At 36.1% G+C, this 15333-nt stretch overlaps 1 protein-coding gene across 4 annotated transcripts in view; it reads right to left on the reverse strand.

Annotated features, from left to right (window-relative positions):
* The window catches only part of FUT8 (fucosyltransferase 8), a 287292-nt gene that overhangs the window by 10521 nt on the left and 261438 nt on the right, over positions 1-15333 (reverse strand). For all 4 annotated transcript variants that reach the window (XM_023517616.1, XM_023517617.1, XM_023517618.1 and 1 more), the window contains 3 exons: positions 11725-11971; positions 9822-9998; positions 1335-1485 (listed from right to left, as the gene is read on the reverse strand). In XM_023517616.1, the coding sequence (XP_023373384.1) occupies positions 1335-1485; positions 9822-9998; positions 11725-11971 (575 nt within the window). The remainder of the gene's footprint in view (positions 1-1334; positions 1486-9821; positions 9999-11724; positions 11972-15333) is intronic.

A 15333-nucleotide genomic window follows, 5' to 3' on the forward strand; every position in this document is an offset into this window, starting at 1 on the left:
TCTTCTTAGCAAAGTATCTCAAGAATGGAAGAAAAAGTATCCAATGTACACACCCCTATTATGAAACTAATTTATAGTTCTCAAATGAAAGCTACAACCTAATTCTAGCCCAAGAATATGGGGAGGGGGTGGGGGAGGGGAGGGAAGAAGGGCGGATGGGTGGTGGGAGGGTGACTGGAAAGATCACCTATATGGTCTGTCTAACAAGGGTACAAGTGAATTTTTCTAGAATTAGAGTATAAATGTTTTAACACAATAACTAAGTAAATGACACAAAGTTTGATGAAAATATTTCAAATTGTATATGAAAACACCACACTGTACCCCATGTTTGCATTAATGTATACAGCTATCATTTAATTAAAAAAGAACAATAACTGTCCATTTCTTTATTCTCTCTGAAGTATATTCCCATGAAAATGATGTGGCTTTCCTTTTTCACCATTTTCTTTTCTCTACTTCTTCTCAGAATTTAAATATACATTTATTTTATACCAATTTATGTTGTTTGCTAATTATTCTCTAGTTATTTCACATTGCGTATTTTGCTTATTAGATTCTGGACTGGGGCAAGAACTGTATCTTCAATCTCCTTTGAAGTCCCCTCTGTACCTAGTATACCTTTGAGCACGAATAGTTATTTAACAGCTGGCTGAATGAACTAACCAATAAAATGTGCATAAATGAGAGAGTGGAAAAAAATCCACAATAAATATTGTTATACTAATATTCCACAGGGCATATGAGGCTGATTGGACCGCTCATACACACACACCAAACCCATGAAATATAATTGCCTACAACAATTAAACAAATGATGATGATATTGTATTGCTTAGATTTAATGCACAATTTCTTGCTTCATAGAAATTTAATACAACTTGAAAAAGAATTATACTTACTCTTTCTTCTTTTCTATAAAGTGATCATTTAAAGCATTTAAGCTTCTCAGTATCAATGCACTGATGTCTAGAAATAGATGGATTTTGGTCATATATTGACTGTATGCAAAATTAGGAATGTATTAGGTAAGCTTAATTACTTGCTATTTCTGTTAAATTCTGTGAACAAGCCAAGTACTCTAAACAACTCACATAACCAGCTTCAGGGGAGATGTTTTCAACTATAGCTGGCAAACCACTAAACATTCAGTGCGCTCAAATACCTACTTTATGAGATCTTTTCATTTTGGCACAAAAGAGATCATTACAAAATACAAGGAAAACTGTACCCAAGTCATGATAACATAACATTAAAAACACACAGACACACAAATAATTTGGCTCCTATCACCAGAAATATCAGTCATTTTAGAAAGCCCTACTAACACTTACCTGCGATGAAAAAGTACATACTAAGAAGTCTGCCTGTGAGAGAAAATGTATATCTAGGATCACACCCCGAAGTGAATTTTCTGTGTATCGATTATGTAGTCCAGCTGACCAGGAGATAGAATTATCACTGATAAATTCATAATTGGGGTACCTGAAAAAAGAAATAAATTTATTCATGGTCACTGAAATCATGGTATCCTACTTTGGCAATGAGCTTCTCTTTTTCTAACAGTAAGGAGAACTTCGATTATGGCACTCAATAGTGCAGTTCATGAGCCATCTTTAAAGACATCAGTGGGCAAAAACCATTCTAGAATGTTCTGTATGCAAAGCATTATTGACAGATCACATAAAACACAGACATCAAAATGGTCTTTATAAATTCATCAAAGAGTTGAAAACTGAAGGCTCTTTGTTCTTTGTAACAAATAACTTTTAAGAGTTTATTTAAACTGCTTTTGTATTTGTTCACTGAGCTTTTCCTCCAGAATATAAATGTCATGATAAAACTTCATTTAAATTTTTAATTTAGAATTTGTGATAATTCAGATTTGTGTTAGACTTTGTAAATGTCTTCTTCATTGATATTATAAATTGATAATATCAAAGAAGTTATGAGATGAATATTTTTAAAAAGTTTGAGAACCAATAGTCCTAACTTAATTTCCTTCTTGAAGAACCATCTATTTACTCTTAAACAATAATGGTAATGCTACCAAAAGAAATCCATGTAACCAAAACATTTGTCTCCCCATAATATTCTGAGGGGGAAAAGCCACCCAACCTGATTACACGAATGTGGGGAGTCCTAAAAGTGCATTGGAAGTGCACATTGCTCGATCAGTTATAACACCACCTTATTGGTGAGGAGTTTGGTATCTGTTAAACTCCTTTATCACCACTGTGAATATTAATCCATGTTTTCATCTAGAATTGATGAGTGTATTTCTGGATTTCAAAAATCTGAACATTTCTGAAATCTCAGCCTACTACTGGAAAAGGCCACATTCTTAGTTACTATATCAGAGTCCCAGTTTCCCAACTTTTTATGACATTGTTAAATTTCTGGCCTTAACACCTTGAATGTGTTTTTCTGTATTTCTCTATATTTCTTTGTGATTAACTATGTAATAGTTGTGATCAACTATGGACTATGCCAATAATGAAATGACCCTATAGAGACATTCTATAAAGCATCATTGTGAAAAAAAATGATAATGGAAAGGCCATTCTAATAAACTCATAAAAGCAAATTTATTATAGATATCCACCAAGTAATATTGTGGTTGTCTTGCTTATGATAGGATATGTGCTTAAAAATATTAAACAGGATATTTTTTTAAAAAGTTAACTGTATGGTCTGGACACAGTGGCTCATGCCTGTAATCCTGGCACTCTGGGAGGCTGAGATGGGTGGATCACCTGAGCTCATGAGTTAGAGACCAGCCTAACCAAGAGTAAGACTCTGTCTCTAAAAATAGCCAGGTGATGTAGCGGGTGCCTATAGTACCAGTTACTGGCTACTTGGGAGGCTGAGGCAAGAGTATCTCTTAAGCCTAAGAGTTTGAGATTGCTGTGACCTCTAATGCCACAGCACTCTACCGAGGGCTACAAAGTGAGACTCTATCTCAAAAAAAAAAAAAAAAAAACCCAAACAAAAAAGTCAACTGTATGTTCAAATTATTACACTCTGAACTAGAGGTTTAATTGTCCTCTAACATAGAGTGAATCATTTTCTCAATGCATAATGTAGATCTTAAGTTGCAAATCTTGGGAAATTACACAAAAGGGGGATAATAATTATACCTATTTTATGTAATTCCTTAAGAATTAAGTGATATTAGCTCTGATTATTAAACACTCTTCCCTTAGACATCCACCTGATTTTATTCCTGAGTTCTTTAGATCTCTGCTCAATTACCACCTTATCAGTGAGGAGTCTGGCAATCCCTATTCCTTTTATTTGCCTAATTTTTCTTCAAAGCTTTTGCTCTCATTTGATATAATATGTAGTTACTGTTTTCCTTCTCCCCAACTGCATCCATCCCCCACCTCCATTATCCCTAACCGGAATATAAGTGCTATAAAGGGACGCACTTACTCTGCTTTGTTCACTATATTATTCTCAGCATTGAGAAGAGAATCTGGAATAAAATAAAGGATGAATGCATATGTGCTGGAAGAATAATAGTTCCTATTTAGAAAGCCTGAAACATTCAGAGTCAGTTTACGTGCCTGCCTTCCAAACATAATTCCCCAAAGGTTAGGACCATGCCTTACATTCTCTGTATCACAGCACCTAGCACTTCACACCATCCTGTGTGAATGAATACATGAACAAGTGAGTGCTATCTGTTAGGGACTTTTCCTGATTCCCTAACAGCTGCTTCAGATTTCTCTTTCTTTCATGGCCACCGAGGAGCGTTTCCTCTTTGCCTCTCTGTAATGACTGTAAAGACAAAGTCTCTGAGCACCATTTCAGACTGGTGTTCAGTGCTCACATCTATTTGGTCTCATTATTTTTTATGGTTTCCCCTACTTAGATCAGAATCAGTGAGATAAAAAAAATGTTGCATTTGTTCTAAAAACAAAACAACCAGAAATACTTTTAACGTGGTCCCCATGAAGCTGCACACCCAACCATGGAGTAGAAACAGCAACAAATAAATATGAAAATGCTGGAGGCTGGACGAGAAGGGGAACTGATAAAACTAATATAGGTTTTATCCCTGCATAAAAACTAACTTTGTCAGCATGGCTCAGGTGTCTAATAGTGTTACTTTTCACAGTGTTTAAGTCATAGAATCAATTGCAGTCAGTCAAAAAAATAAGTACTGGAGTTGGCTATTTGATAGGTATTCCAAGATTGTGGAGATTGGGGATGAGGTGAAACAGAAAACAAAAAAAAGCCTTTGAAAATCTCCCAGAGAAAATATTGACATATTTAGTTTGCTCAGTGAAACAAAGAAAGGGGTGGATTCATTTACTGACAAGCAAGGCTAATAATGGCCTTCTTAACTTTCTCTAGAACCAAACTGTAGGTCCTCAGGCCTATATCTATATGTAAATGATGGTTTCATGAAGAATATCAACAGTAGAAAAACAAATAAAAACAAAGTAAACAATGGAAAAGGAGATTTTGCACTGCTAACAATGAACATGGAACTGTCTGCACAGACAAGCTTCTTCCCTTTTGCCCTCAAGTATGTCAGCAGAGGAATTCTTCTACCTTGAGGTTGCACAAATTTATTTCTATATCACCCATAAAAGATTAGCTTGCAGTAATAAACTACTGGCAAATTTTTTGTCTGATGTTTTGCTCCAAACTGAGAGAACTAATCTTCTTTGTCTTTTTTTTTTTTAAGGCAGAGTCTCACTTTTTCATCCTTTGTAGAGTGTCATTGCATCACAGCTCACAGCAACCCCAAATTCTTGGGTTCAAGCGATTCTCTTGCCTCAGCCTCCCTCCCAAGTAGCTGGGACTACAGGCGCCTGCTACAACGCCCAGTTATTTTTAGAGATGAGGTCTCGCTCTTGCTCAGGTTAGTCTTGAACCTGTGAGCTCAGGCAATCTATCCGCCTTAGCCTCCCATAGTGCTATGATTACAAGCAAGAGCCACTGCACCCTGCCACATAGTCCTCTTTGTGATTTCACTGAAATTAGCAAAAAAAAAAGGTGTCCTGTCACCTTCAGGACACTTATCTAACTATACTGTAATTATCTGTCACATGTATATTAGCGACCAGCTAGATACTTGGAGAGAGGGGGCTATATATTACCTTTCATTTGTCTTTGTATTCCTACACAGTACTGCCCTGTACTGTGTCCCGTAAATTACAGATCAATGAAATAGTGAATAAATATACGACTCATGGATGAGTCTTCATTTAGCAGGGAAAAGACTTTACAAAACTTTCTAACAATTTTTCTTGCCTTTACTCATTTTAATGTACCTAATTTTAGGAAGAGCTTCTCCAACATTTTTTATAAAGAACAAACTATGTAAATATTTTCTCTGGGAGATTTTTTCTTCCTGTTTCACCCTATCTCGTATCTATAATCTTAGAATACAGTATGAGATAGCCAACTCTAATAGCTCTTATTTCTTTGACTGCCAATAATTCTGTAATTTAAACACTCTAATAGTGAATTATTTAAGGTATTGCCACATTAGAATGACTGCCACAGTCACTGGGATGCTGGCGGTGAAATCTCCTTAGTGAATGCACTCTAACCTAAAGACATCTGAGGTGTATGTGATATCAAGCTACAAAGCATTAACTTCTCAATTTTCATATAGAAGCCATGTGTGTAAAGCTGATTTTGACCCTTTTTTTAAAGATAAGCTACCCAGAAAATAGATTTTCTTCTGTGTGAACCCTATACATCATTTAAGTTTAATTCATTTCTTTATGCTCTTGAAGAAATAAAGTCTTAAAATGATTGTCCTGGCCACTATATACTCGTGGGGAGATTAATTCATGCTTTTGATCTCCTAAAACAATGACAGAGGCCTTATGATTTGGTTAGGTATCAAAACCAATCTAAAGCAGAGTTAATTCAAAGTGGAAAAACATTTAAGTAGAAGAATAAATAAAAAAGAAACAGCATTTCAATTTCTAAGAATATCTTTGAAATGACACAGAAAATTAAAATAAAAAGATTTTTAAAGAGGAAAAAATATCCATAAAATTCAACTACTACATTTATGACAAAATATGGAGAAAACTGCTACCTGGACTACCACAGGGAGAGGAGTTATAGCTGTTGACTACAAAGAGGAAACTCAAGTTTTACTATTCCTGAAATACAGGTAGATATTGCCAACTATTATCTGGTATAAAAATGTTGGGCTGTGCTATAGATCAAAGCTATAAAATGTTTATATTCTTTTATCAAAGTACTTCCAAGTCTATAAATCTAGCTTAAGTAAATAATGCAGATAATTTTTGGCATACTTTATAGCATTATTTATAAGAGTGCAAAAATAGAAATAACCTATAAATTCAATATTAGAGAAATGGCTGGTCAAGTAAGCAATGACATAGTCATATAGTGGATATGTAGACATTAAAAAAGTATCTACAATGACATTTTTAGCCACCTGGGAAAATGGATCTAATTACTGTAGTAAATTAAAAAGACTTCAAATAACAGAGGTAAGTTTTAAGAAATGTGTCATTAGGTACTTTCCTCATTATGTAAACATCATAGAGTGTATATACGTGACCTGGGTGGTAAAGCCATCTATACCATACTTAGGCTATATGTATATACCACAGCTAACCTACATGGTACAACCTATCACTCCCAGGCTACGAACTTGTATAGCTTATTACTGTAGCAAATACTGTAGGAAACTATAATGATATTTGTATATCTAAAAATATTTAACCATAGAAAAGGTATAGTAGAAAATACAATATTATAACACTGTATTATAATCTGGTGGATCACCATCACATACGTGGTCTGTAGTTGGTTATGTGGTGCATGACTATAAAAAACGCGACTATATAAATGGGATTGTGGATAATATTTTTTCCTTCTTTATGTATTTACCAATTACCATATTTTCTAAGGAACATGAATTATTTTTCTAATCAAAGAAAAGGAAAAAAGCTTGTGATGCATTTAAGAGCAAGGGAAAGAGTAGACAAAATTACAATAATATCTTTTTCTTCAACCAAGCCACAAATTCAGTCCGGTGTTTTAAAATGAAGTACCATGGTGAACTATTTCTTCTTGGCTTTTCTCTAGTAGGCTTGACCATTAAAACTGGAAAGGTATTTGTGAAAATTTTTTGTGTTTTGTGCCCAAATATTCATTTAATCCCTAACTCTTACATTAATTTATTTTTATACTTGGCTGATAAACTTATTGGCCTTTTGTGTATACACACATACACAAATTTTATTTTTATTAAAATAAAAAGGCAATTTGCATCAGGTTAATTTGGATTCTCTGGCTGTAGAAATAGGATTTAAATTATTATCCAGTGATCTGGATTAATTCCTACCTTATAGTCTTTATTCTAAATTTGTTTCTTTTCCCCACTCCCATTGGTGTTATAGAAAAGAGACCAATAAATACATTAATTTAATAGCCAAATAGATTAAATGATTAACAGCTAATGTTTTCAAGCTGATGAGATTGAAATCAACACAGTTTAGTGTTGACTGGACAGTTCTAGAGCTAGGTATTATGTCCACAGGGCCTATAGTCTAGTGAGAAAGACAGAAGCAAGCAGATGCTAACCACTAAGACACAGGCATGCACAGAGGAGCCAAACAGCCTGGTCGAGGCTCCAGGAATGATTTCTGGAGGAGATGGTATCTGAGTAGAAGTAAGACTACAGTTTTCTGCTTTCTCCTTCTCTTTCCTATACATCGAATATATCCTTTATTTATTTGTTTATAGTAAATGAAGGCCAACTCCAGGTTCACCTAGATCCTATGATAAGAAAAGTACAGTAAGATTGGGCACAGTGGCTCACACCTGTAATCCCAGAACTCTGGGAGATCAAGGGAGAAGGATCGCTTGAGCTCAAGAGTTCCAGACCAGCTTAAGTAAAATCAAGACTCCCAACTCTATTAAAGGTAGAAAAACTAGCTGGGTGTTGTGGTGGGCACCTGTAGTCCTAGGTACACAGGATGCTGAGGCAAGAGGATAGCTTGAACCCAGGAGTTTGAGGTTGCTGTGAGCTAGGCTGAGGCCATAGCACTCTAGCCTGGGCAACAGAATGAGAGAAAGAAAGGAAAGAGACGGGGAGAGGGAGAGGGCAGGAAGGGAAGGGAAGGGAAGGGAAAAGAAAAGCACAATTAGAATCAGTGCTTTGTCTACGTGGTTTTCTAACACCCTATGTTAATTAGCCCCGTAATAATATTACTCACATTGTAGTGTAACTGTCTGTTCCCCCACTAGATTTGAGAAGTCCTTAAGAGCAGGGTGTGTCTTGCTTATCATGGAATCCTCAGCACCTAGCATGGTGCCTAAAATATAGGCAGGCTCAAAAAATTGTGGTTATTGTTCAATATATACTAATAATCTTAATCTTCCACAGATAAAACTCATCCTTTTTTTTTTTTTCTTTTTTGAGACAGTTTTGCTGTGTCACCTGGGCTTGAGTGCTATAGTCTCAGCCTAGTTCACAGCAACCCCAAACTCCTGGGCTCAAGCAATCTTCTTGCCTCAGCCTCCCGAGTAGCTGGGACTATAGATGCATGCTACCATAGGTGGCTAGTTTTTCTATTTACAGTAGAGATGGAGTCTTGCTTTGCTAAGGCTGGTCTCAAATTCCTGACCTCGAGCTATCTTCCCACCTTGGCCTCCCAGGGTGCTAGGATTACAGGTATGAGCCACTGCACCTGAACTTAAAACTCTTATTTTGACTCTTTACCTTTCTTTAGAATACTCCCAAATCCAGAAATTTTTATATCACAAAAACTCTTTATCTACATATGTGTTCAGCTGCCTGTAACTGTTAGTCAAAGTAGTGAGATCAAAAGCGTAAGCCCCTGGTGTGTTTGACTGCTAATAGTTCTGTATACCTGGTTAGTGTTATGAACTGAATGTTTATGTACCCCCCAAATTCATAATTTGAATCTCTAACCCTAATGTGGTGGTATTTGGAAATGGGACCTCTGGGTAGTAATTAGGGTAAATGAGGTCTATAAGGGTCAGGGCCCTCATGATAGAATTGTGTCCTTCTAAGAAGAAATACAAGAGAGCTTGGGCTCTCTCCCTGCACACACGAAGAAGAGGTCATCTGAGCACACAGCAAAATAGAGGCTGCCTAAAAACCAAGAGAAAATAAAATAGACCTTGCTAGCACCTTTACCTTCAACTTCCCAGCTTCCAGAACTGTGAGAAATCACTTCTCTTATTGAAGCCGTCCAGTCTGTGGTGTTTTGTCATGGCAGCTCTAGCAGACTAATGCAGATTTTGGTGCCGAGAAGTGGGTGAATGATAATAATGATTATCATTCATTGTGGACATAAGTTCATCTACCCTTTTTTTTTTGAGACAGAGTCTCAAGCTGTCCCCCTGGTATAATGCCATGGCAAGATACCTCACAGCAACCTCAAACTCTTGGGCTCAAGTGATTCTCTTGCCTCAGCATCCCAAGTAGCTGGGTCTACAGGTGCCCACCACAATGCCTGGCTTTTCCTTTTTTTTTTTTTTGCAGTTGTCATTGTTGTTTTTAGTTGAGCCAGGCCGGATTTGAACCCTCCAGCCTCAGTGTATGTGGCTGACGCCCTATCCACTGAGCTACGGGCACCGCCCACATTTTGGACTTCTTATTAAAAGGCATCATCAAATGTGGCTAATAAAATATGCTTTGATTGGATTAATAAGCACACAATCATTTGAATTTTAAAAACTTCAATAATACTGTAACAAGAGTCACAAGTCATAGAAATTAAGGATTCTTTATAACTGAAAGAGACAATCCCACTCTAGAATCACTAGTTGCTCTAACTTACTTTGTTTTTGCCTCCTTTAATAAAGAAGGGTCATCTGTGGCCAAATACACTCTTTTTTTGTCCACTTGCATCCTTCGTGCGAGAAGCTGAAAATGTTCTTCAACATGTACCATGTACTCTTCAATGGGATGGAAGGCAGCTTCTGTTCCCACTTTGTCTGTACGTCTAACATGGACTCTGGGGGAGAAATTCAGATTCTGATGAAAATGTACTTATCCACTTTGGTGTTTTCTGGGTACTCAATTTATACCCCTACTCATGGTGGCATTATGGGTAGTTTTAACCAGCTTTCTTTCATTTTCACCATTAGAAAAAAAACAAAATAATATTTTAAAAACTCAAACGCATACATACTTGCAGGTTAAACAATATACCAGGAACCAGAAAAATAAGTAAACCCTTGAAGAACCTTTCTTATAGACAAAGTAACTGTCAAATCAGGAATAAATGGGAGATTCCAGAGTTGTACTTCATACAAGGCAGCAAAATACCAACCAGTTATCCACAAAAAAATTGGATATAACTTTTAAGATTTTTGAGACCACAATGATACCAGGATTCACAGTTAGTATTATGTAACTTTAAAAATACTGTTTGTAAAGTTCTAATGTCATGGTTCTTTTCTTCGTTTTACTCTGTAGAGTCACTGCATCTGTCAGCTTGTAGAAATTTAAAGTTGTCCAAGGAAAACACATGGACTTTTCCTATAGGATGAGGCAAACGTTTTAAGGGTTTTTACTATTTTTAAGTAAATGGAGCCATTCCAGACCTTTTGTTTTGTGCGTAATGAATTTCCTTTCTTTGTGTTTTACTCTATCAAAAGCAAGCAGTTACTAATACTATCTGTTTAAGAAAGGTCTCTAAATTGTTAATTTAGGGACACAAATTTACATTCTCCTGTACTGCATAAGGCACTGACTACTTCAATAGTTTTCTATCATCTTAGTGTATTATCTTAGTGTTTCCAAAATAATGGTAATGGAAATAAGAATAATAAGTCATAGGATGATTTTATAAATTAGAAGACCCCTCAAATCTGTCTTCCAAAATAATTGTAATGGAAATAAGAATAACAAGTCATATGATGATTTTATAAATTAGAAGAGTCCCTCAAATCTGTCTTCCAAATTACTAAATCACTACTCATCTGTTGAAAAGGAAAGAGGTAGATTTGTTTCCTGTGAGGTCATAGCATGTGGTGTGGCTTAAGGACAAGTTTGAGGCCAGCTTTTTGTTATGAATCTGGAATGAAGGTCTGATTTCACTGGAGTGACTTTGTCATGTTCTTTGCTCTTCTCTCCTTTACCTTCCAGACCATAGTCTAGACGTGGATACTATTACACGAACATCTATTCTATCATCTTTTCCTTCCCATGTCCTTCGTAATCGCCTCTTCTCTGCGGAAAGTGGACTTGTTCAGTATGCTCTACAGAGATGAAGTAGGGTAGAAACAATGATTCCACTGAATTTTAATGAAAAGTATTGTGACAAGAAACAATATTTGATATTCTGGTTTCATATGTACTTTGTTTAGCTCTAACACTTAGACTAGGGTTCACTAACTTCTCTACATATGAGGACTAAGACACAAGGGAAGATGTGGGGACAAGAAATATGAAAATAAAAATAAAAACGAAAGAGACCTATAATAGGAGGCAGAGCCAAAGACAGAGGAGCATTTGAAACAGTGGCAGAGCACAGCTAAGCAATTTTCTCAGCTGCCACACGTGAAAATGAAGAAAGGGAGGACAGTTTCCCTGTCCTCTCAGGTGAACACTAGAACCTCTGTTCTTTGCTAGGGCTATAAAAATTAAACTATATATTGTAAAGTTCATACCATATTGTAAAGATTCATAACCCTGCTGCTATCTATCACCGTTTGAGAAATAAATCAGATTCTTACCCAATAACTGGATGTTTGAAGCCAAGCTTCTTGGTAGCCTCTTCAATTTCCTTTTCTAGCCAAGGTTGTGGGCGGATCAGGTACTTGACAAACTGAGACACCCACCACACTGCAGGATCACCATGGACACGCACAAGTCGATCTGCGAGGTCTTCTGGTACAGCCAAAGGTAAATATGGAGGACGCGGATGAAGACTGTCTACAATGGGGAGCTCAACCACTTGCACATTTTTGTCCTTCATTTCACCTGACACAGTATCAAAGCATATCGTAATTACTATGTTGTATATTCCTTGTACATCTAACACTCGATTAAGAACTCACTCTGGGTGCTTTCATCCTCATAACCCCTCTAAGGAAGTGTTATAATTTTCATTTTACAGAGGAAGTTGAAGTTAAGTAACTCACCTGAGATACCAGAGTAAAAGTGACAGCTGAATTTCACAAGTAGGTTGGTATGCCTCTCAATTCCATAACATTTTCTGAACATTTCTATCATAATACGCTGTCTTATCAATACCTCCTACCCCAAGAAAAGGACAGTATTTAGCACTCAAAGTAGCTAATCAGAGAATAATCATATTGCCAGTAGACAGAGCCAACTAACAAGTTCTGTTTTCATGTTACTGTTGTTTTAGAATTAGACAATGAAAACTTGCAGTTTGTTACCATAGTAAACTGCTCTTGCATTACTTTCCACAGTGCATGATGACTCTTGGGATAACCAGAGATTATAATTATAAGCTAAATATCTAATCTTCTCAAGAAAAAAATTTTGATGATTCTAAAATCTTTTTTTCTTGTCCAAAATAAACCAACTGTATTTTCAATTATGATAATAATAGAGTCTATGTTGCTTCTTTACCTGGATACTAAAATTCAAAGAGAAGTTAGATCCTAATTTTTACAGATGATAACTATGAGAATTCAACTTCTATGTATCATTAATGTTACTGCTGCTCTATTAGCCTCATAATGCAATGATAAGAATAAACCAAAATAAAATAGCCAGCACCCCTAGAGTTTATTTTATATATTAAAGACCACAAAGTAATAAGTAAGAGATATAAAGAAACCAGGCAGAGAGATTTCTTTATCATAAAATGTATTAAGTTAAAATTTCAATAGCAAAAAATATTAACCTGCAAGCAGGGGTGTCCAACCTATGGCTCATGGGCCACTTACAGATTATTTGAGAACTGTTTTGCTTACCTATGATGTTAGATATTGCAAAAATTATGCAAAGACATTTTTGTTGTTGTTGTTCATCAGCTTTCATTAGTTTTTGTGTATTTAATGTATAGTCTAAGACAATTCTTTTTCTTCCAATGTGTAGCAGAAAAGAAAAAAGGTTGGACACCTATTTTGTTGTCATCAAGAATAATGAATTAAAATCAAAATCATTGGGCCATTAAACAAAAAACTCATTTGTAGAGAATAAATGTAGACTATGTTTAAAATGTATTCACTAGGCTTGGTGCCACACCAGAGCTGGTGGATTCAAATCCAGTCCAGGCCTGCCAAATGAGAATTGCAACCAAAAAATAGCCAGGTGTGTGGTAGGCGCCTGTGCTCCCAGCTACTTGGGAGGCTGAGGCAAAAGAATTGCTTAAGCTCAGGAGTTGGTTGCTGTGAGCTGTGATGCCACAGCACTCTATGCAGGAGGATAGCTTGAGGCTCTGTCTCAAAAAAAAAAAAAGTATTCACGAAAGAAATATAGTACTCTTCAATTCTGTTTTTCTGTATATGTACAAAATGTTTTAAAACAAATTAAACGATCTGGGAATGCAGTAAATCAAACCAACTGCATGGTTATTAGAAAGTCAGTTTGGTTAATAACCTCTGGTTAATATTTTCTCTCTTTCTGATATGTAAAATTCATTTCAGGGATCTTAGAACAAAATCCCTGAAATACATTTGTTGCATGAATAATTGACAACAAAAAAAATTTTACCATCAGAATTGCAGTTCACTTAGGGTGCCAATTAAGAAAGAGTTGGGGACCTTTATTAGATAAGAAAATGTAATTAAGAGCATGAGAGGAAAAAACAAGCTCCATTTAAAATTAAACTGTAATAGTCTTCCATAGGCAAGGAAAATCAGGGTACTTTCCCTGATATGAAGATGACCAGAGAAATAGTACATTTATTACAGAGAAAGGGAAGAATAAAAGAGGAAGGGGTAAAGGTAGTTCCTTTTAAAATAATAAATAAAGAACAAGTGTAAAGAAGGCCCTAGATTCTCACATATGACCATAAATTCTGCTTTCTATAAGCAAAAGCAAAATTAGTACGGTCGTCTTCCTTTTGCCATTTTTTCTACCAAGGTTATTCTAAATGTTCAGTATAACCAGCTCCAAATTTTACTTATATGAAGTGTTACCCTCTGATTGCCCCAAAGCCTCAATTCCTCATAGCTTGCCCTATTAATGTCTTTCAGAAAGAAATGAAAGCTGTGCCCACACCTTCGAGAAAGACTCAGTTTATTTTGTTGATTCTTCATTCATTATTTCATTCATTCATTTGGTCAATATTTAGTGAACAATATTATGTGCCCCAAACTGTATTAGGCATGGTATACAGTGATGACATGGTTCTTGCCCTCAAGTAAGAGCTACTCACGATTCCCAGTCCAAAAATCTTATCCAGACTAGACTGCTTTCAGTGAATGAAAACTAAGCAAAAAAATTTATCACCAGGTGGTGCCTGTGGCTCAGTGGGTAGGGTGCCACCCCATATACCGAGGGTGGCAGGTTCAAACCCAGCCCCAGCAAATTGCAACAAAAAATTAGCCGGCATTGTGGTGGGTGCCTATAGCCCCAGCTATTTCGGAGGCTGAGGCAAGAGAATCACCTAAGCCCAGGAGTTGGAGTTTGCTGTGAGCTGCGTGACACCATGACACTTTACCAAGGGCGATAAAGTGAGACTCTGTCTTTACAAAAGAAAAAAAAAAAAACTATCACCAGCAGTCATGCTATCAAAAAATATCAGTTCTTAACTGCCTAGTAAAATGTTTTTTAAAAGGTATTTACATTTATAAATGAAAAAACTGGCATGGAATATAAGCTTGATTCCTTAATAATGATATGTTTCAAAATGGAAGAAAATAACACTACATGTCACTTAGAAAGCCCCTTCATTTACTTGGTTTGCCAAGTAAAATTTTATATTCTATTGGAATACAGATTCAAAAGAATCCAAAAAATAATCTTATTCAGTGTTTTCTAAATTTTAGTCATTTGTGTACTGTGTCTTTATGATTTTTTCCTTATCCATGTATTACTTGTACTATTTAACATTTTAAAAACTGATTCACTTTTTAAAACTTAAATTCATTTTATAGATGTTAATCCTAAATATTAATTCTATTTGTATGGATACTACTGCTTAAGGAGGACTCTAAACCCAAGCTAGATTTCTGTTAAAGAGGGAGATTATCAGATTATCAGTGAGGTTTTAAAGGGTGATAATTGCTTTCCCCTTGTATGAGTTTGACACCAGTTGAAAAACAGAGGAATGGCTCGGCGCCTGTGGCTCAACTGGCTAAGGCGCCAGCCACGTACACCTAAGGTGGCGGGTTCGAATCCCCAGCCCGGACCCGCCAAACAAC

Source organism: Otolemur garnettii, unplaced genomic scaffold, assembly GCF_000181295.1.
Source record: "Otolemur garnettii isolate 467f Iridium unplaced genomic scaffold, OtoGar3 scaffold00115, whole genome shotgun sequence".
In the NCBI taxonomy this organism is placed as follows: Eukaryota; Metazoa; Chordata; class Mammalia; order Primates; family Galagidae; genus Otolemur; species Otolemur garnettii.